This window comes from Botryllus schlosseri, chromosome 5, assembly GCF_051294905.1.
Source record: "Botryllus schlosseri isolate E-star chromosome 5, Bs_hap1, whole genome shotgun sequence".
Taxonomy (NCBI): domain Eukaryota; kingdom Metazoa; phylum Chordata; class Ascidiacea; order Stolidobranchia; family Styelidae; genus Botryllus; species Botryllus schlosseri.
In genome coordinates, this window is record NC_137240.1 from 3,572,344 (window position 1) to 3,593,254 (window position 20,911).

Below are 20,911 nucleotides of genomic sequence, written 5' to 3' on the forward strand. Positions count from 1 at the left end.
ATATCATTTGATTACTCCAATTGAAAAATTGGCGATGTTTAAAAAGTCAGTATGTACTTCAACATTGTGGCATTATGTGGCCAGAGTCGTCGCTACGTACCGTGCACATATATCACTTCACTGAAATGTAGGGTTGGAATTAGCAATGTGACGTCACGTGACGTCATGAGGTTCACACCATCCCTAGTATAGACCCGCTTAATATCTTCGTATTTGCGATCTGCAAAAGGAGATAGCTAGTATATGTATACGTAAAACCACAAAGAATGCTAATACAGTATAGTGTTGTGACTGTCAACTTCATATATAACACGCTATATAATATGAGTTGCGTTGTGTGGAGTGTGGCCTCCATGCAAGTTGATATCATGCAAATGTAATGTAATATAGTGATATAATTGGACATTATTTGAACGTAATTAAGTTCCTCCGGAACTACCTAATTATTTTTCTATTCATCACGAGGAAATAGCCTACTTATACGGTTCGGTGTCTTGGCGGGAGAGGGAATTATTGAGAGAAAGAGTTTCGAAATCTCTCTGTTGCAAGAATCCACATTGTATGCAGCAGTCGAAGGATTAGTCTTGTATATATAAAAGAACATTTCCGAAAGCGGCTGGGTCATTCACCGATGATATTGGCAGACAAAACTACGCTTCTATATAAGTTACTTTCAGGTAAATCGATTTCGTGATCTATGCGTTGAAAAGATTATTTTGTACTCCACGTTTGAACCGGGATCATTCTTTCAGCAGTTTGCTTAAAAGTTGGTTCACTTCGTGGAAGATCATTTCATGACAAAATGTATAGAGATGCGACGCGAAATGATACGAGGTGAGCCTTATCTTTTTCTTTTGCATCATGTATATCGGTTATTATCTCTTTTCGAGTTGAGTGTGAATTGAATATGTAGCATGTACGTACAGGCGTATCGTATGGATTGCTTCTATGATGAAAAGCTTCCCTTGTTCTATGATGATTTGCGTGTAATGATATGGTGTTTATGTGTAGCTCTTGCCACAGAAAATAGGACGAAACAATAACCTTCCATTCTTTGTCCTTCTACATTCTTTGGCTCTTACGATCGGATGCGACGTCTGGTATGAATGCTTTGTTTAGTTGTCATTTACGATGTTTCGATTGCACTGATCTCTAAATATGATGTGGTCTCAAATTTAAGATAACACTGGGAAAAAGAATTGGCAGCTTCAGGGCGCCGCCGTATTCGAACTGCGGCTAAAACACCGTGGCACGCGTGCGATCTCAGTGATATCTTAACCCTTTACGAAATTCCGTATCTCATCATTGTTCAGTGTTCAGTTCATGGTATTTTATTATGAACCCGCTCATTTGCATACAGTTTACTAGCTATATGACAGTGGTTCTCAAAGTGAGCGTCAGCTCGAAGGGGGCGCTAGCTACAAATTAGGCTATTAGTGGGCGCTGAGAGCAAAAAGAGGCGTTAAGCACTATAAAAATCAGTGTTTGAAATCCTTTAATTCATATCTGTATTAGAAGAGATGGATGAAGAGACATATGGATATGTGGTCACGTCGTTCGCTGCTGTTCAATGAGCACTTAATCTGAAATAGTCACCACCGGTCTCCGTTGGCATGCAATATTGAGTTTTCTAACCAACTAATCGTAACGAACATAAGCATTCCTGTTGAGAATATGCTATACAGAGCACAGTTATAACGACAATATTTGCATGCACATTGCACACTGCACAATGCACATACAAGCGCCATCAATAGCGCATATCTGCCAGTCGCCGTAATCTAAACGAATTTTGGGAATCATCTGTGATTTTTTTCATATTTCCAAACATCATTGGTGCTATTGTTTTCATTTTAAAGCAGACTGATGAAATGAGATAGTGTATTATTGCGATACGAAGAGGTCCCTTTCGTAACAGACTCTTTACCAATGTGGGATGAAATCATGTAAGTTAGCCTTATTATTTATGAGGGGATGAGAATACAAGTTATCGCTACGCATTTTCAAATCAACATTGTACGTACATGGTACGCGGTACAGTTATAGCCCACACTCATTTATATGCTAATGTTAGGAATAAAAATAATACAATTCAATCACTGTTTAATGATTCACGAGCACGCGTTTGCCATAAATAGACTTGATTGCCTTACGGAATCGCGATCCTAAATCAATATCTCCCATACCAAGAAATTAACGGATTCACACGTGGGATGCATGCACACCAGAAACTCCCCAGACAGCAAACTGTAAAGACGAATTTTCGTCTGAAAGTCATAAATCAGGATTAAGCGCCATTAATATTCCAATAGTGATTATTATACTGCTGATATTTCCGTCCAGATACGAAACAATACACCAGTATATGCAAATAGCCAAGCCACGCTCACAAAGCAAGAATATCTCTCTACTTATCTTTATCGCGCGCGCTCTCCGATTTCCCACTGCAGATATGGAAGTTGGAATCGTTATGCACTTTAGATGTCTGGCATGTGAACGCGTATCGTATTCTCTTTTGTTCTTGTCAATGGCATTTTACTGGTCGGTACTGCTTATTTAGAGAGGTTAGCAATTGCATTCAACCAACTCCGTATGAAATCCATATAAACGAAATAAAAACAAATCCATCGACAATTCCAACTACTCAATGTTTCAACTCTAAACAGCGAACAACCGAGAAACACGTGCAAGGAACGCTCCGGCACGTGACCATTGTTATTCAGTATTCACCAGACTTGGACAACAAGAAAATTTTCTAAATTAGATTAGAATTTGAATTATAGCTACACAGTTTTTTTTTCAAATTAGATTAAAATTTGAATTACTGTATTCGCGAAGACTTGGTAATTTAATGAAGTTCAGTTCATATCAAATCATATTCTTACTCATATTTATGAGAATGGAAAATGTCTGTAAAGCAAGCTTGACCTATTTCGCACGATACTGTTCTCCTGTGGCATATTCAGGAAAACAAGAAATTAGATTATAATCAAAAGTAGGGCATAGGAACATCTCACAAATTAGATTGGAATTGGAGTGGGAGGAAACTAAATATTCACAAATTATATTAGAATTAGATTTCGCTCTAATTATAGTCGAATTACCCAACTATAATTACGTAATTCTCGAGGTGTGGTATTCAATCGTTACAGATATATAGATCTCGTCGATTTGCGACAATTTCTGTTTACAGCACACCTTCATCTGTAAGTAAGCTTGGTAAATATCAGAAACTCAGTATTTCGCGATAAAGCTTTATAATCGACTGTAATCTTATGAAATCATTTTGCACCCATTTTGTGATCAAATTCTTCCAAACAGTTGGCCTACACGTGAATTTTCCAATCCAATGTCGAGTCAATTTCTCGGAGCTGCTGCATTCGGTTTCTGCGCGATTGGTGTTGTATCATTCTTCGGGAACATGATACTTATCTACGCGTTTTGCAGGTAAATGTTGTCTGAGAGTGAGACAAGACGTCTCCATATCGATCAATGACACACTCTATTTTAAACAGAACGGAACGCCTGCGCCGGATAGCCGCAAACGTATATACGATTCATCTTGCTGGGAATAACGCGTTTTTAAGTATTATGTCATTTCGGATCGGAGTGAAGGCGTTTTGGAACCTCCCTCCTTCAGACTGTGAGTAAAACGAATCCAAATAAGATATGAATTTTGTCAGGCTATACACATGCTCATAACTAGGGCAAGTTTTTGGAACTTTTGCAACTTCTTTTTGCAACATCCTGCAGCTTCCTAAATCCTCACAAGTTGTGTAGTATGGTGTTTTAAGTTGATCGGAATAATCTTATATTGCAACTTTTTGCAACTTTTCTTCATTTTTTAAATGCAACTTTTTGCAACTTGTTCGATTTTTCATGCAACATTTTGCAAGTCTTTTGTTTCTTTTTTATGCAAATAACTTTTTACCGGAAATATTTGACACTACATGTAAATAGATGGCTCGATTATTTCACTGTCATTCAAATTTGAGGTTCCTTCTGATTTGACGTACATTCAGGCTAGACGGTCGAAAATTATATTTTCACTGGGTTAATTTTATCAGGCTGTTGATTTTGTTGAAGTGGCCAACATTGAATTTGCTACAGTGCCTTGGATACGGAACGATTCGAGTATCTCATGCCCTAATAATTTCAAGGAACTTCTCCATAAATGCAACTTTTTTGTGCAATTTTTATGATAAATAAGTGCAACTTTTCACGGATTTGACTGCAACAAAATCTTGCCCTGCTCATAACATCAGGTTTTAAAATATGACCTCGCAAGGTGTAACACTCCTTTGTACCTTTTATAAATGCGAGATCAGTAACCTCCCTTCTACACCAATGGTTCCCAATCGCGGAGGAATACCTTCTAAATCTCGACCATTGCCACGCGGACATTTTAGACATCGATATTATCATTATTTCATTCAGATGATGCCACATTTGTTATCAGTGTTGACTAGGCTTACCATACGTCCTCTTTTAAGAGGATTTGTCCTCTTTTTTGACTTTTTTGAAAGTGTCCTCGGAGGACGCCCTTTTGTCCTCTTTTTTGAGATTTTGTCCTCTTTTTTGAAAATTTAGGTCATATTTATAGGAAATCGCGAGTGATATGCCGCAAATTAGCGCTGAAGTGAAGCTCCGGCGGGTATTTCGGAGGGAAAAGGGGTGATTTCAGCTCTGAGCGAAAAAAAGACCTTTTTTTTTTTTTAGTCATCCACCTGGCAATGTGGAGTGAAAAACGTGTTTTTGAGCTCTGAGCAGAAGTGATGACCTTTTTTTTTTTAGTCATCCGATCATGAAACGGGTGAAATCTACCTGTTTTTGAGAATTCTTCTCCAGTTTTGCTTGTCTGAAATTTCTGAAAAAGTGTCCTCTTTTTTCATTTCCGAAATATGGTAAGCCTAGTGTTGACCACGTGCATCATTTACATATTTTTGTAACGCCGAAACTCCACTTAATATTCAATTTTCCAACCAATGTTAACTTCATGTAGATTTTTAGCAGATGTAAATATCAACCATATAGTCGACGACTTTCCACAATTATAATACGTTAATCTCCCATTCAGAAGAAATTCTAGCTTTGTGTTGGCGGTGATGAATATCGATTTGTTAGAAAGGAAAATATTTGAACTGTTTAAAATATTCCGTTCATTACACATTCCATGTCTCATTATTTCTGCAAAATAAAATCCCACAGAATATAATCTTGCGGCTTGCTCTTTAAAATGATAATAACATACAATATTCCCCATTAACGTTCTTTAACCTTTGCGCTATGGTTTTGTATTAGCATAAATAAATAATGAAGTGTATTAACACTGCATTAAACCCCCAATCGCAGCCGCATGCCCCTCATGATCTCATAAATATGCATGGCTTGTATGGAAAGATGCGTGAAGTGAGCTGATGTCGTTTTGAACAGTCTGTTGACGGCTTGACAATTGAATAACTCGAATTTGCGTCCCCGATCATTTCAATTTTCATCCTTGACTGAACACAAATCTGGTGAAAAACTGTCACTGCAATTTTATCGACTTGGCGTGTTCAGATTATGAGTATTGTGCTATTACGTATTAAAACTGTACTTTAGTGAAGTGGTTTTTTTAGTGGTTTGCGATTATTTATGCCACTTCATAAATATGTGTCTGGTCCACCACAAGAAGTTTGCACGGTACACGTATGGTTACCATATTTTGAGATCTGAAAAAAGTGGACACTTTTTACAAGTTACAAAATATATAATAGCGGACAATAAAATTATTATTGGATTGACTAAAATATGGCATTTTTCCAACTCAACTCCGGAAAGACTCGTTTCCGCGAAGAATGGGTTAGCGTTGACCTTTTTTAGTCAACCTTGCTGTCACTGCAGTCGAAATCCAGATTTCGCGTCATTCATGGCATTTTTTTAGTTGTCCGTATACAACCGCCTAGTTCTCAAAGCTATAAGGGAGGACGAATTGCCAAAAATGAGGACATTTGGGCGTCCTCGGAGGACATTTTCGATTTCTTGAAAGAGGAGGACGTATGTTAACCCTAGGTACACGTCACTAGGTCCCTGACGGATGTACTGGCTAATCACAGAATCGAGCTATATATTTCTTCGAACTATTCTTAAAAGTAGTTGTAAATTTGCCCAAATTATACCAGTAAATTGGTTTATGGCAATCAAGTACATTGGGTGATTCCTTGGAATGTTCGTTGTGACAATGAAAATGAAAGCATCATATCACTCTGAAAATTTTGTTGTGTTTCAACAACATGCAAAGCGTAGGCCTATAACAGCATATGACCAGACTTATCTAATATATTGCCTTATCCGGGACTTTCGTTCTAAGATCGGCTTTAAGAGACATAGTCACCCCGCAGGAAAGTTGGCCATCGAAATATTTAACCGCGATTTCGAGTGCCCTGCATTTCGTGACCTGTCTGTTGACCTTCAGAATAAACATTAGGGCTGTTCAAAAATAACCTTTTTCCCTGAATTTTGCTGGCTACGATATTAAATCATTTTGAATTTGCCCAAAAACGCAAAAAAATTTTTTTTCAAATTCTTCTGCCAACCCCATGGAATTGTTGGGCTGTCTTCAAAAACTATGCACAACAATTTTGACTCAATTCCAAGCCGTAGAAGCGGAGTTATTTCAGTTTTTATTCGATAATTCTGGGATTATCCTTGATCAGTGGATAATCCAATAATTATCATCGAAAAACTGGAATAACTCCGGTTCTACGGCTTGGAATTGAGTCAAAATTGTTGTGCATAGTTTTTGAAGACAGCCCAGCAATTTCATGGGGTTGGCAGAAAAATTTGAAATTTTTTTTGCGTTTTTGGGCAAATTCGAAATTTTCAAACTCTACGAAATCAGCGAATATTGGTTGGAATGAATTCAAATTTGGTGTGCGTCGTTTTTTAAGGCAACCTAACGATTTAATCACGTAGCCAGCAAGATTCAGGAAAAAAGGTTATTTTTGAACAGCCCTAATAAACATGCCTGTCAGGTTATCCCAGATGTCAGATCACTGAAATCGGTTATTTCACAACCGGTCTTAGTTGAAAGTCCAGTTTAGTTTATCAATACACGACACGATTGCGGTACAATGAAGCGATATTAGGAAGGTGTGGAAACGACTTGGAGTAGTCTTTCAAATCAGGCAATCACCTGGGCTTATGCCTAAGTTATTAGCTAATCTGGCCAGAGCGCTGAAAAGTGGAAACCTCCAATCACTACTAGAATTTGAAATCGGAATTAAAGAACCATTGCTGCAATGCTATCGACGCGGATTACTGATCATTTCCTAACAGCATTTTTAGTAGGATTTACATTGTTATGACAGCAAATGAAGTGTGAAGAGTTTTCAACAACCAGGGCTAATATTCCTCATCAATATGACTGTAATTAGTGACTTTCTGTTTGATGTTTCATAGATAATCTTACCGTGATTTGAGTGTAATGTTAGGTCTGGATTTTTCTGTTTATATTTATCGTGTACATCTGGGTTTTCCCGCAATGTCCCGATGGGATCCTTGTCGGGCACCTGCGGTCCAATGTCATGACTCATGAGATAGATACTGTCACGACGTGACGTTTTAGGGAAAGGACATAAAGTTCCAGGAAAAAAAAAAACAAGAGTGGGTCGCAGGCTGCGTAATATGTGAAGATCAATGATAAATTTGTTGTTGCACCTTCTACGCAGTTCTGGTAGGCCCCAGTCTATCTTACAATACATGTCACCACTGTTCTGCAGCGAAAAACCTTTGTACATGTACTGGGGTGATCCATAAAATAGACTATGAAATGCCTTCAATAAGAAATCTTAAAACTGACGTTTAGCACGTGTGATGCTAAATATAGTTGAAGATTTTTGTTCCGATCTCGCAAATTTGTTATTTGGCCCTTTCAGGAAATTAGGGCAAACGGATTGTTGAAGTAGAATGCTTGAAACTAAAAGTTTCGCTTGAATTGCGAGATAGCGTAGTGGTATAATCCACAGCTGCAACACCAATGGGTTGCGGGTTTGAGTCCGACCGATTTCGACTCCAGAACTCCTATCCAAGTATTGGAGGTTTATCTAGGCTCCTCTTCGCCATCTCATCAGCGTAAGCGGTTGTCTTACAAAAGCCTAAAAGTGGGACGTGCTACAAGTAGGCAGTTGCGGAATAAAAGTGAAGAATATCGGCCTGGTGTAAATGACAACGTTCATAGTAGTCGACAAACACCATGAATACCACGAACAATCACTTGAATCGCTGTTTGAGTAAACAGCTTCCGATATCTGCTAATATTTAAAATCGTTTGGTGTGGAAGTGAAAAAGCGTGCACAATTGCACAATGCCCATAGACATAAACAAGTACTGCCATGTCTTCTTATTAAACAAGGATTGCAATGAACGTGACCGAAAAAGGAACGGGGTGTGCAATGGGCATGGTCATTGGTCACTGGTCATAATGTGCAGTATCTCAAATTAACGCCATAGTGCGTTATTGATTAAAATCAAGGATTTGGCAATTCCGCTGTCTAATAAATATTAATCACTACATTTGTGTGCAATTGTGCAAAATCAGAGACAATAAACCAAAACAATCTCCCGATCGCCCTCTTTCGGTTAGCCGTGGGCCAGTTATCACATGCAGGCTGGTCTGCGGGGTCGAAAACGCCGGGAACTGCTGATGTAAGGTCCAGAGATCACGCGTATACTCTTGTAAAATCGATCCATCGCTTGAGTTTGAAAGACATATGTGATGCTAAATCTAGTTAATAACGAATTTCATTCTACGCAGTATTTTCATGTCAAGGAGAAGGTTTCAGTCTCTCCGTGGTGCATATGAATGTAATGATGACGATCGCGGCATTATTCGGAGAAAGATTTATCGTCTTGTGTCGCATGAAAAGTCGGGACTCGATACTCAGCTCACTCCATTACCATCCGCTACAGAGCATACTCGTGATATGGATTCACAGGTGACACATTCAAGAATTTTACAGTTGCGTGTATATACCTCTCGAGGATAGCAGACGATTCTGCTTGATAGCATCGTAACTCTGGCAACAATCGTCTACAAGGAAATAAGACATGCACTTCTAAGCAGTGGCGGCTCGTGACAATATCGGGTGGTGGGGCAAGGGCTGCGAGCGACTTTAATCAAGATGACGTCACAATGGCGTTTTCCAACGTAAAAAAGTAACTTTAATATGATGGTCACATGAATTTCCCGACAACAGTGATTTTAACGTAGGTGCCGCGAGAGGTTTGCCGGTGAGCCGTGACTTGAAGTGTGGTAACAAATGTTTTATTCATTTTTTTTTTTAATCAAAGGATTATTTTACATAATGTACATGAACTAAGAATCGTCCCTATGCCACGAATCAATTATCAGGTCATCCTTAGTAGCATGCGTTATGATTTCATGGTAGAGTTAGAGATTACGCAAATAGATAGGCCCTAATTTTTCTACGCCCGTCTGAAAGTGTTTCGTACACGATCCTGGTGTGTTACGACCACTGAGCTGGTGGTTACGAGTTACGACAAGGTGATAGGCAACCAAAGCGGAGGTATCCGGCGTACGATTGGATCAATGGACTGGACAATTTCTGGACCTCTAATTTTCGCTCTAAAGGCAACTGCGTAAACTAGCGTACGTACGGAGCAAAGATTCAATACGATTCATGTTCGCACTGGACTTGACCAGACTAATTCCAATGACTAGAACTCGAGAGATTGCGTAAGCCCAACTGCAAAGGTCAACGACTTCGGACACATACGCAATTGTTATCTCATAGATTGGGCCTGTCATACTGAATCCGGAACATCAATTTGAATGGTATTTGAAGAACTAAGGACAGCAGCCTCGGAACAACATAGTACATTTTGGCCTTGAAACTGGAGATTGTGACGCAACACATACGGCTTACTGTCTATAAGTCTGCTGCGAAATCGCCGTTGGAAAATATATTAATCAATAGATACATGAATGAAAGCCGTAAACTTAGCATACTGTTACATGAAATCATCGAGAAGTATTCGCAATCTCATAACCCATTCCGGCATGGTACACTGCCAAAATCAATACAAACAGACGAACACCGAACTTGAGTAAAATAGATCGAGGAATAGGCTGATCGAATGATCAGCTGTTAGCCGACATCGAAAATGAAATAGCCATCGCATTTGACAGGGGATTGTAAGCAAATGGTTTGAAGGCCACAATTTCACAGTGAAATGCACATTGGCGAACATAAAATTATGTGAATATTTGAATGCAAACCGAGAATCTTAGTTAGCTGTTTCATGCGATCATCGAGATATACCACTGGAAATATCATCACCGATCTCATTATGGAACGCAGACTAGATTAGCACAGACAGACACCGGCTTTTGCGTGCGATCCGCAATGATGTAGGTAGGCCAAGTATCAGATCAGCGCGCATCTCTACCATATTCGACCTCGAAAACGAAATAACTGCCTCAATCATTGAGTGTCAACTTTAAGACTTGGCACCGCGTTCGATACTAAAATCAAGACATACCGTGCAAAAGCTCATGACAGATCTAGGTATGGAACATCGTTAAAATCAATAGAGACCAATAACGGCTTTTGCGTAAATCTGTTAGCGATAAATGAAGAGTCAGCTCTCACTCGACTTTGAAAACGAAATTACCACCCACATAGTTCAGTGACGAACTTAAAACTTGTTACAGCGGTCGATACTAACATTAAGACTTACCGTGCCAAATGTCATGACCGATCTCGGTATGGAACATCGTCAAAATCAATGGAGACCAATACCGGCCTTTGAGTAAAATCTGTTTGCTGTACAATTGTACATGATAAATCAGCACACACTGAACTTCGGAAACGAAATTACTACCCTTATCTTTAAGTAGCAAGCCTGAAACTTGGAGCAGTGCTAAATACTACCTTCACGATATATCATACCAAGTTTCAAGAATTATCATGGTGCGAAACACCGTCAAAATCGCCATATACCAGCAAAGGTCGACTCAACGCATATCACGGTAACCGAGTTCAGATATAGATACGATTGTTACATCACACCTTAGCGGCGACCAAGCATAGTTGCCCCACTTGCTCGGCCATTTTACGAATAGGAGAGAGTAAATCACCGTTTCTTTGTTGTGCGCGGCTTTGAGAGAATAGATAGTGAAAGCTTGTTATGAGCGCTACCGGGGCAAGCCCCGCCTAGGCATTCACAAAGCGAAAACACAGAAGAGAATTCGATTTTCGCAGAGACTTCGCTATGTATGGGCATTTGTTAGCGAAAGCACAAGAAGAACGCGGGTTTCGCTGTGATCTCGGCATATATTGATTGCTGTGCGTGTGCGTCTATAAATGGTTAAATTGTTATTGAACAGAATTTTAGGTGGGGCAATGCCCCAGTTGCCCTATAGGACGAGCCGCCACTGCTTCTAAGCATAGAAATAAATCACTGAGGAACGAACAGAATCCACAGTATGAAGTTAACAAATTACAGTAATCAGCGCCTAGACACCGAGTGTCTTCGAGCAATCACCGCCCAGACCTTGAATAATATTTACGACAGTTGATGCTTTATGACATGTTTTATGAAGCAACGTAACGTTCGGTGGGGTGAAGTTAAGGGGACCGCAAATAATTTTGCTAAATCTGATTTTTTGTGACTGTTTTTGTAACTTATGCCAGCAGCTACAAAGGAAATGTAAGGTATCATCGAACTCGATCGTAACAATTCTACTTTCGTTTCACTTGCCGTCAAAAATGTCTTCTTTTTGGCGTTGAAAATATGCTAGGCCTAAAGTGAGCTAAATTTCGGAAAAAGTGACACAACATGTACTTCGTTTCTTACCTCTTATGCGTACAATCATGTTGTATTTGGCGTGATTACTGAATTTCGAACCTGGGGCTATCGGAATCTTAGATAAATCATATCACTAATCGCATCCCAAGCGGAATTTTCAGAAAGACTCGCTGATTACTTGATGAAATATTAATTCCTGTAGTAAGCGGTGTCTTAAAAAAGCTTGGAAGTGGGCCGTACTACAAGTCAGCAGCTACCGCATCAAAATAAAGTAAATCGGTCTGATGTTAAAGACCATTGTAGTTGACAAATACCATGAATGCAACAAACAACAACAACCTTTATCTGCAGCGGGTTCTGGGCGTTCTGGCCCACAACCGACATCGTTCCGAATTACGTCGAAGAAGAGCTGATTCCGTGCTGCATTTTCGATCGCACGACAGCCTCCTTCATGAATATTATCTATATCGTCTCCATGTCCCTGTCTGCCTTCGTGCTGCCTTTGTTATTTTCATGTTACGTCATGCACAGAATTGTGACTGAAGTAAAGAGAAGCTCCTTGAGCGTCGTCTATTATCAGGTGAGAGTCGAAAGCTGTTCTACAGCGATGGCGCACCCCTAGATGTAACCTATCATTGCATTCTGCAACTTTAATGGCCAGTGGCAGTCCATGGATGCCGATAGAACATAGACAATTAACTTATTCATAAATGCGAGGCACGTGATTCGGTGATTGTCCGGTTAGTCAACCAGGTCCAACTATAGTAATTTCTGATAGCTTTAGAAACCGATGGCAATGTTATAGTTTATGAAACGAGCGCAAAAATTATTAACAGTGGTCTTCAAACGAAAGCTCATGTTGCACTGCATTTACTCTGGATATAGAACTTATAATCACATCAGGGCACTGTAACTATCCCAAAAGTGCCATTAAATGTCGAATAGTGGCATTGTTTCGAACTATCAGTGTGCAGCAATACAATGACCGTGACAATGACCTATTGTGACGCTCCTCTTGTTCGCGACAATGCCGATTTATGGCTCTGTTAGCTTGCCTAACTATGCGCAAGCGCACTGCCCAATCACGTGTTGCGCATAGTATAGTCAACCATATTATAGTTGTTGGACTATTCAGAATGATATACATATTCAAATGACCTCTCATATGTTTGTTTTTTCTTCTTATATCGCCGGACTGTTAGGAATTGCTGGATGTCCAAGCGCATTAACAATTTACCATTGCATCGGCACTTTGGTTGAATTTAAATTAGGTGTTCACACGTTCCTCTGCGGAATAAAATGTTTTTAATCCAATCTTCAGGGACGGAGACACTTCACCCAGACTAAATCGGTTTGCAGCGGCACGGACGATCCGTAAGAAATGTTTCTTTCAGTTATCAGTATAGTTGGTCAACTAATTGCGAGATTTTGGCATGGATGTATTTCGTACGATTTTCTGCTCGTGCCAAGCAGGGTTTCTCATATACCAGTGGCCGGGAACCTATGGCTCGCGAGCCATATATGGCTCTTCGCCTAATATGTATTTTTGTACTGATCAATATTGCAGCGACTTGTTGGTAAATTTTCCTCCGGTATTGCAAGTCTGAAAATTTTGAAAAAGTGTCTTCTTTTCGGATTTCCGAAATATGGTAGCCCTAAACTAGGTAAAGACAATGCCGTCTTCAGGTTTAGGTCTCGGACCCCCTCTTTTCAAAATAATCAAATTTGAGTTACTGTCACGCCGGCGGCCAGTATCACTCGCGAATCTATTTACCCGACTCGAAATGTTGAATTGTGCGATACGTTGACTAATCAAAGAGCATAGCAGACATGGCTACGCCCATTTCAAAACGCAGTTTTCAAATACACATTGTCTTCCTGATCTATGACGCGAAATGAACTGTTGGGATGTGACATTCACAATTACAAACTCGAATTACGCACAACACCATAGCTATACCCACGTTCTTGATTGATAGCTCTGTGTAGTACCGGCGATAAAATAAAAATGTATGCGTGTAGCGCTACGGCTACGGCCGAATACTGCGAAAACTGGGAAATCGATAAGTATTTAGATTTTCGGAATCAGTGTGACAGTCACATTCTAAGCTACTTACGATGAATTGCGTTATCAAAAGTGAGGCTTTGCCCGTCTGTTCCTTACCTCACGTTTCGAGCTTTATTTTCGAACAATAAATACCAGTTTTTACAGAGAAAATATGGCGCATACGAGAAATCCCCAGTAGTGAGTTCGAATTAGTACTACCATGACGTCACGAATTTTCAATTCAATTTTCAGTTTAATATTCAATTGTGACGTAATAGTTGATTGACATGTATGGTTCTTTGGGAGTTGAGATGGAAAAGATTGGGCCAATATGGCTCTTCATATACGATATTTTGTTGAATTTGGAATGAATAACAATAATAATTAGGCAAGCTTCGTGGGATATTTCTGTCAACAAATCGTCACAGTGATACCATCGCATATGATTGTCAGAGTGAAATCTTGGACAAAATGTGTCGTCTGCAATGTTTCCTCTAATTTTTTACGAGTCTGCGTAAACACGCCAACTCACTGCGCAGGCCCTTAGACAACAGTGCGCAACCAGGCCCCCACAGGGTGATAAATCAAACTTGCGGGGGGCTTCGCCCCCCAGACCCCCCTCCTATACTGCGCTTTTTGCCGCTGCTTATCATCTACATTGGATGTCCGGTTAATGGGTATGTCGTGTTAACGCGCGAAGCGCGAAAAATTCATATAATTCATGATTGAATCGGTCTATTGCTATCAATTTTTATGCTCTCTCTGCTCACGTAATCAGATTTACCGGTAGAGCTGATCAAGTGAGGAGTGTTGGAAAAGGTAGGACCCCTAAATAATAATTAAACATCTTCGCTCGGGCGTACCAGTTGGTATAATGACTTCGTTACAGGATGCTATTTCGTGACGTCCATGCTCTCCACATTTGACCATCCGAAAATTAATTCGTTTGCTATTTTGGCTTCTAGACATATTTTACGGAGCAGACAAAATCTCATCTAATTTTATAGTTTTGTCTTCCGTTTTCACATGCTCCGACATCCATTCCATGTTAAAAGAATCGCACTTCTTTGTTAATTTGCCTTGGTCAGTGGATGAGAAACTACCCATTCGTTTTGCCCTTAATAAAAGCGGTCAGTATAAACAGTGCTAAGCAGAATAAGCGAGTATTCACTCAGCGTTGGCCACAAAGGCAAGCAGCTAGCCAAAACACTTGTAGCGACACAAATGGGCGCCTCGCCTGTAACCGCAAGTACTAGTATAGACGGCGAATGGTAAAAATTTGTCCTGCTAGTAAGCTGATGTAATTCAACGCCCTACAGTGCACAGCTGCAGCATTTCCCGATCAACTTTTGCACGAGGTTGGATTTTCTCAGCAATATTGATGCTTGTACTTGCATATTCTGCATATTTTCCTATCTCACCATACGTGATCAGATTTTCCTGATGGAAGTGATGACTTCGAAAATTTACGGCATGTAATTGTGCAGTAAATCTTACGTAGGCCTAATGGTCATGCCACGCGGAGAAGACTATTCGTTAGTTTCTGGCAGATTAACTTCGAGCTAGCCCATTGTTATTTATAACTTTGTTAAACCATGTTATTTCGCCATTCCCAGAAAAAGATTGCACTATTGAAATGATATCGGTATCCCTCACGCGTACGAAAACTCTCTTTCGTGAGGAGCAGGTCATTGTAAATTATAATTTCCTCACAGAGCGCAAAATTTACCGGCCGCACTCGTACCTCGGTTTCAGACTTCAGCGATGACACTATTTGCCACTGGCAATGTTCCCACTATTTTTTCGCGGGTCTGCGCGCTTGCGCGGTCCGTTGGACATCCGTGCGCAACGACTGAAAAAAGTCATCACTTCGGAATTTTTGTGCGCAGCTTAGATTTTCTTTGCGCAGAGACCGTTTCAGCACTGCGCATTTGCGCACGTGCGCAGCTTAGAGGGAACATTGGTCGTCTGTTTCATTAGTTAGAATATCGAATAGTTAGATCGTTGTTAGATATTATGCTGTAGTCAATGTAGGACAACTCGAAAATCATCTTTTCCTAAATGTCTCAATAGTTCGATATATGCAATGTAAATGCATTGTCCATTCAATTGAATTTCAGGTTACAATCTCCAGAACCATCTGATCGAAATACTGCGAAAGCAAATTCCAACACAGGTAACCTGGCAACTTGGAATTACGCATTCTGATAAACTGCAATGCAGACTTCATGGCATACGATGTATTGAATCTTTTATCCTACTTTCCAAGACATTTTTTCGCATTCTGTATGTTTGCCACTATTATTTCATTTTTACTACCAGATTGTGTATAGCGACAGTGATGCGAATGTGATCAGACTATTTGTCCTCTTATGGTGGTATCGATAATTCCTATTGGATACTGAATACTGTGCATGCGTTTTTCTTCTGATCCTTTCAATTTGCTATGTATTTCGGTTCGAAGAGCAAAATTTTCTCTCTTTTATGTCCATATTAACAACAATTTTCTCCGTATGGATGATCCATGACAGACCGAATTACCAGGGAGAAATGTTGATACGATTTAAATCACGATAGCCGCAGGTGGAGCTAGCCACCGTCTTCGTCTACGATCTATTAGCAACCAGCATAATCTGTACTAATAAGCAATAATTGAACATTAGTTCAATAACGACGATAAATGACAATAATGATCTTTCAGGTCTAACAAAAGTGATCGAAGATTCGTCGCAGGTAACACTTTTTGATTCGGTATTGGTTGAGAGAATCATGTCTATGCTCATCCTGCAAAATAATCCGATGACGTTTTCGGTGTACGATATACATTATAATGGCGCCTGCATTTATAGTTCCGAGAGTTCGTTCATTCCAAATTCGTTGATGCATTGATAGCAGATGAAACATTTCCTATGAACCTTATTAGAATGAACACCATGTCAATCATAACTTCTTCAGCAGACTGCATCCAATACTAGTGCAAGAGCGGATAACCCAAGAGAGACTCGCAACACAGCAAAAATCTTCTTCCCCGAAAAGGTCGTTTTTCGATCAGCTATTATCCTGCTCACTACCTACGTGGTGTCGTGGATGCCGTTTATGATGGTTTGCCTGTTGAATATTGGCGGCATTTCGCTGAGCAAATACTTTGTGGTTACTGCGTACTTCTTCTCCAAAGTCTCATGTTTCCATAGCTCCTACGCTTACGCTACTCATCACCATTACAAAGCTGCCTCGCGAAGTATCATGTGCAAATGACAGAGTATCGAAGGAAATTATCATTATTGCGCTATACTTTCTTCTTCTATGGAAACATCAACAAATATGTATATTATATATAGCCGGTATTGAGAGACTGTAGATTGCGATTTTAAAATCCGCGATTGAGCATATTTCTATACATAAGCTTTATTCGCAGAATTATTTTTGAAAACCAATCATCATTGTATTATTTGATTATTTTAGCGATTTAGTATGTTACATTCCAGTATTACCGTCAAATTTCCTTCTTGAACCTCATTTATTATCCCTTCAACATGTCCCTGTGAAGGCATATAGGGAGGGTGTAGGACTGTAGATAGTTCCTATGAAACAGTTAGTCGGAAAGCGCTTCAATTGTTCATTATGTTAATTTGTTTTTAATTGCATGCCAGCAGAAACATTATTCACACCTCACATCTCCGGCGTACGTGAGTTTTACTGAGTCTTTGAACTATATTCTGTTTTTGTGCAAATAAATTTGGGTTGACGTAACATTTGTGTTTGCTACCACCTTAAACACAGAGAAGCTATTAATCAGTGACATGTGGTGAGGTTCATGGTTGGTGAAGTACTGACCCAGGCTTTAGAGATGTGATTCCCAAACTGTGCGCCTCCACAGATTCCGGGAGTGCCGCGAATCTTTTTTTCATTTTGCAGAAAAGTTTCAGAATTCCTTAAAATGTGACATGCATGCTAGCATATGCGACTTGAACGCGTTCTATTTAGCTCTCTTCACACACAGGTTGCGTAAGAAGCCACTATATATTGGGGTCACCAAGCTTTTTGAAACCAAGAGCTACTTCTTGTACCAATTAATGCGACGGGCTACTGCCGTTTATCAGTGCTCATTTGGATTTCTTGAATTAGACATTCACTCTCACTCGCCTGGACTCACACCAGCACATCCGGGCTCAGTTGCGTTGCCGCAGTGCGCGCCGATGCGCCAATCTCCGCGTCGAGACTAGGAAATATTAACTAGATTTCCGTTAAGCTCTTACGTGGGCGAAGACAAGAAATGCCCCAATCGAAAACTGCGTTCGCATGATCCTTATAGTTTCGACTGACCCATGTTCAACTGCTGATCATATGAAACCCGTTTCCGCTTCGACTTTCGAATCTCTCATTTGAATGTTTGCTACTGCGACCGCGGGCGACCCATTTCTCCTCGCCGGCTACCGGTTGCATCGGGCACCGCGTTGGTGACCGCTGGCCTATACACATCCACAATTGAAGGTGGGTATAGGCTATGGATGGAAAATACATAACAGCTACATCAGTATACAATCTATTTGCTCTGTACTGCATTCTGCAGTTGGTCGTCGCAACTACACGATTCATACTACGCCGTCGGTCTGCGTATTCGATAGCGCATTGTTTCGGTATTGACAGGTCATTGTAGCTAAGGATCAGCGAGACTGATCAAATCGGTGCCTCGCGTGGTTAATGTGTTTCTGCGGTCGAGTCGAATTTCACATCCCTTTGCGATTTTGAGGGGGTTCTGGTCAGGGATATCTAGAACTGGATATTCTAGATATCCCTGGTTCTGGTGTTCTGCGTGGGCTATATTTTCTCAGGGACGACCATATTTTCAGCACCCGAAAAGAGGACATATACTTTTGCCGGCGGAAGTGGAATTATTTCGTTGAGTTTTATGATGTCTTACATTTTCTCGGTCGTTGCAGCTGTAGGCAATACATACAAAACAAAAGTTACGGAAACACACAAAACAATGAATGAAATTCATTTTTAGATTCAGACCGTGAATACTCCGGGTTTTCCTTAACTTTTTTTCCAACAATGAACAACCATTTTTAACGAGATCGTGAAATTGGTAACACGAAATAGGCTATCATCGCAATCACCAAGCAGGCGGACCCGAATCGATTCCCGTCGGAGGTTCATTTAGGCTCCTCTTCCGCCGCTGTCGCCGTTCTTACGGCGACAAAAAAGCCCAGAAAAAAGACCCGAAGAAAGAAAGCACTCACAAGGAATGGAAAGAACTAGTAGAAAGGGCCGCGGCTTCAAAAAGATCAACATCGAAAAAGAACTGTGACATCGGGCACTCTAGGCCGAGGATGATGTTTGAGTAAAGGATCGCTACTGATCCGTGTCGTTCGACATCCTCCTATCTTTTCGTTACATTGCACTGTGTCTTATCGCATTGTACATTGTATGTGTAGCTTGTTCAGATGAAATTATAACCCAATGTATCGTATTGTATCACATACACCAGTCAAGACTCAAGATGCTAGAAACTGATCCAACTAATGTGCTGTATTTTTTATTGAGCCTTGTCGAGACGACTAGCGATGGTTTTGTTAGGTTCCGCTACGTTCGAACTCGCACCAGAAAAATGTCGAGAGATCCTCGCATGTAAAAAGGCCCATTACGGCGAACGGCGAACGGCGAACAATGTTTGCAATTACAAACAAGAAGATATCACCGGCAGGTAATTTGTATGAAAACCTTTTTCTAAACCAAAAAAATAGCATGTTTAATGACTACAGTAATTTTTGTTGGAGAAATAGATACAACGTCTCGCCTAAAAGTCTTTTTGAAAGTATAAATAACCAACTTCGAAAAAGAGGACATTCAGGCATTTTAAGCGTCCTCAGACGACCATCCAGCTTTTATTGAGAAAAGATGACAAATCCTATCCTAAAAATGACCTATTATTTGGCAGGGCTGCCATATTTTTAGATCGTTAACAGAGGACACTTTTTACAAGTTAGAAAAGATATAATAACGGGCGAGAAAACGGGTGATTTAAAAATTATTGCGTTGACTAAAAAATACAAAATAGGTCATTTGTCAGACACAACTCACGAAAGGCCCGCTTCTGCGTAAAGTTGGTCGGCCTCATATATATTTTTTGTTTTTGTCCACCTTGCCGCAAAACTGCCATCGAAATACAGATTTCGCGTCACTTATGAGATTTTTTGTAGTCCGTGTACACTGTACAGTACAATCGCCTAGCTCTCAAAGCTGTAAAGGAGGACTATATATATAATTACCCAAATAGAGGACATTTGGGCTTTTTCGTTTTCTTCAAATAGGCGGAGGATATGGTAACTCAGGGTTGTAATGAATCGTGTCATGACTCGACTCGAGTCCGACTTGAATCGCGATTTTCTGATGACTCGACTTGACTTGAGTCATTTTCTGAAATACGGAAATAACTCGATTCGACTCGAGTCAATCTGTGGATGACTCGACTTGGATTCGAGTAATTACTCATGACTGAACCAAGTCATATGACTCGAGACTCAGACGGCCAAGACCGACATTTCATTGTAATTTCGAAGAATAGTAAAGTAACCACGGTATCAATCAATCAATCAATCAATCAATCAATCAATCAATCAGGTTTATTAATACTTTCATCGTTTCAAAACATCACAAGACTGCGATACAATGAAAAGATAGGAAGGTGTCGAAACAACTTGGAGTAGCCATTAAAATCAGACACCCACCTTAGCCTAGGCGAAGTAAATAAGAGGCATGCACACTGAATGAAAAGTAATGCAGAGAATATAAGACGCAAGCGACAAAATGGGGTGGCATGTGGCGGAGGGCGAGGTCGATGTTAGGTCGATGTTAGGTTTCGTCTATTGGTAGCGATACTGGAAAATGCGACCGAAAACTGGTATAAGTGAGAAAAAAAGAGGATATTATAAATGCGAACCGCTCGATATCACCAAACAGAGTCATAAAAAGTAGGTTAAACAAGAATATAATTGGAAACTTAGCAGTCAACGACTCAACGCATTGACTTGGACCCGGACTCGAGTCACA

General features: G+C 40.2%; 1 protein-coding gene across 3 annotated transcripts; it reads left to right on the plus strand.

Moving 5' to 3' along the window:
* Positions 1-453: 453 nt before the first annotated feature.
* LOC145439625 (opsin-5-like) lies at positions 454-17,608 on the plus strand. 3 transcript variants are annotated; one of them, XM_080317135.1, is made up of 10 exons: positions 454-677; positions 753-834; positions 3,322-3,447; positions 3,516-3,643; positions 8,795-8,975; positions 12,163-12,391; positions 13,133-13,185; positions 15,979-16,034; positions 16,560-16,591; positions 16,814-17,608. In XM_080317135.1, exons 1-10 carry the CDS (start codon positions 632-634, stop codon positions 17,111-17,113), a joined length of 1,233 nt encoding a protein of 410 aa, XP_080173261.1. In that variant the 5' UTR covers positions 454-631; the 3' UTR covers positions 17,114-17,608. The 3 variants fall into 3 exon arrangements, with proteins under 3 accessions (XP_080173261.1, XP_080173262.1, XP_080173263.1); XM_080317136.1 differs by having other exon boundaries at positions 16,817-17,608; XM_080317137.1 differs by having other exon boundaries at positions 756-834.
* The last annotated feature ends 3,303 nt before the right edge of the window (positions 17,609-20,911 follow it).

Bases quoted from the DNA above. Each gene is read 5' to 3' on its own strand.
- LOC145439625 (XM_080317135.1), top strand. From the start codon at position 632: ATGATATTGGCAGACAAAACTACGCTTCTATATAAGTTACTTTCAG. The intron at 835-3,321 runs GTGAGCCTTATC...TCTTCCAAACAG, and splicing joins GCGACGCGAAATGATACGAG to TTGGCCTACACGTGAATTTT. The intron at 3,644-8,794 runs GTGAGTAAAACG...CATTCTACGCAG, and splicing joins GAACCTCCCTCCTTCAGACT to TATTTTCATGTCAAGGAGAA.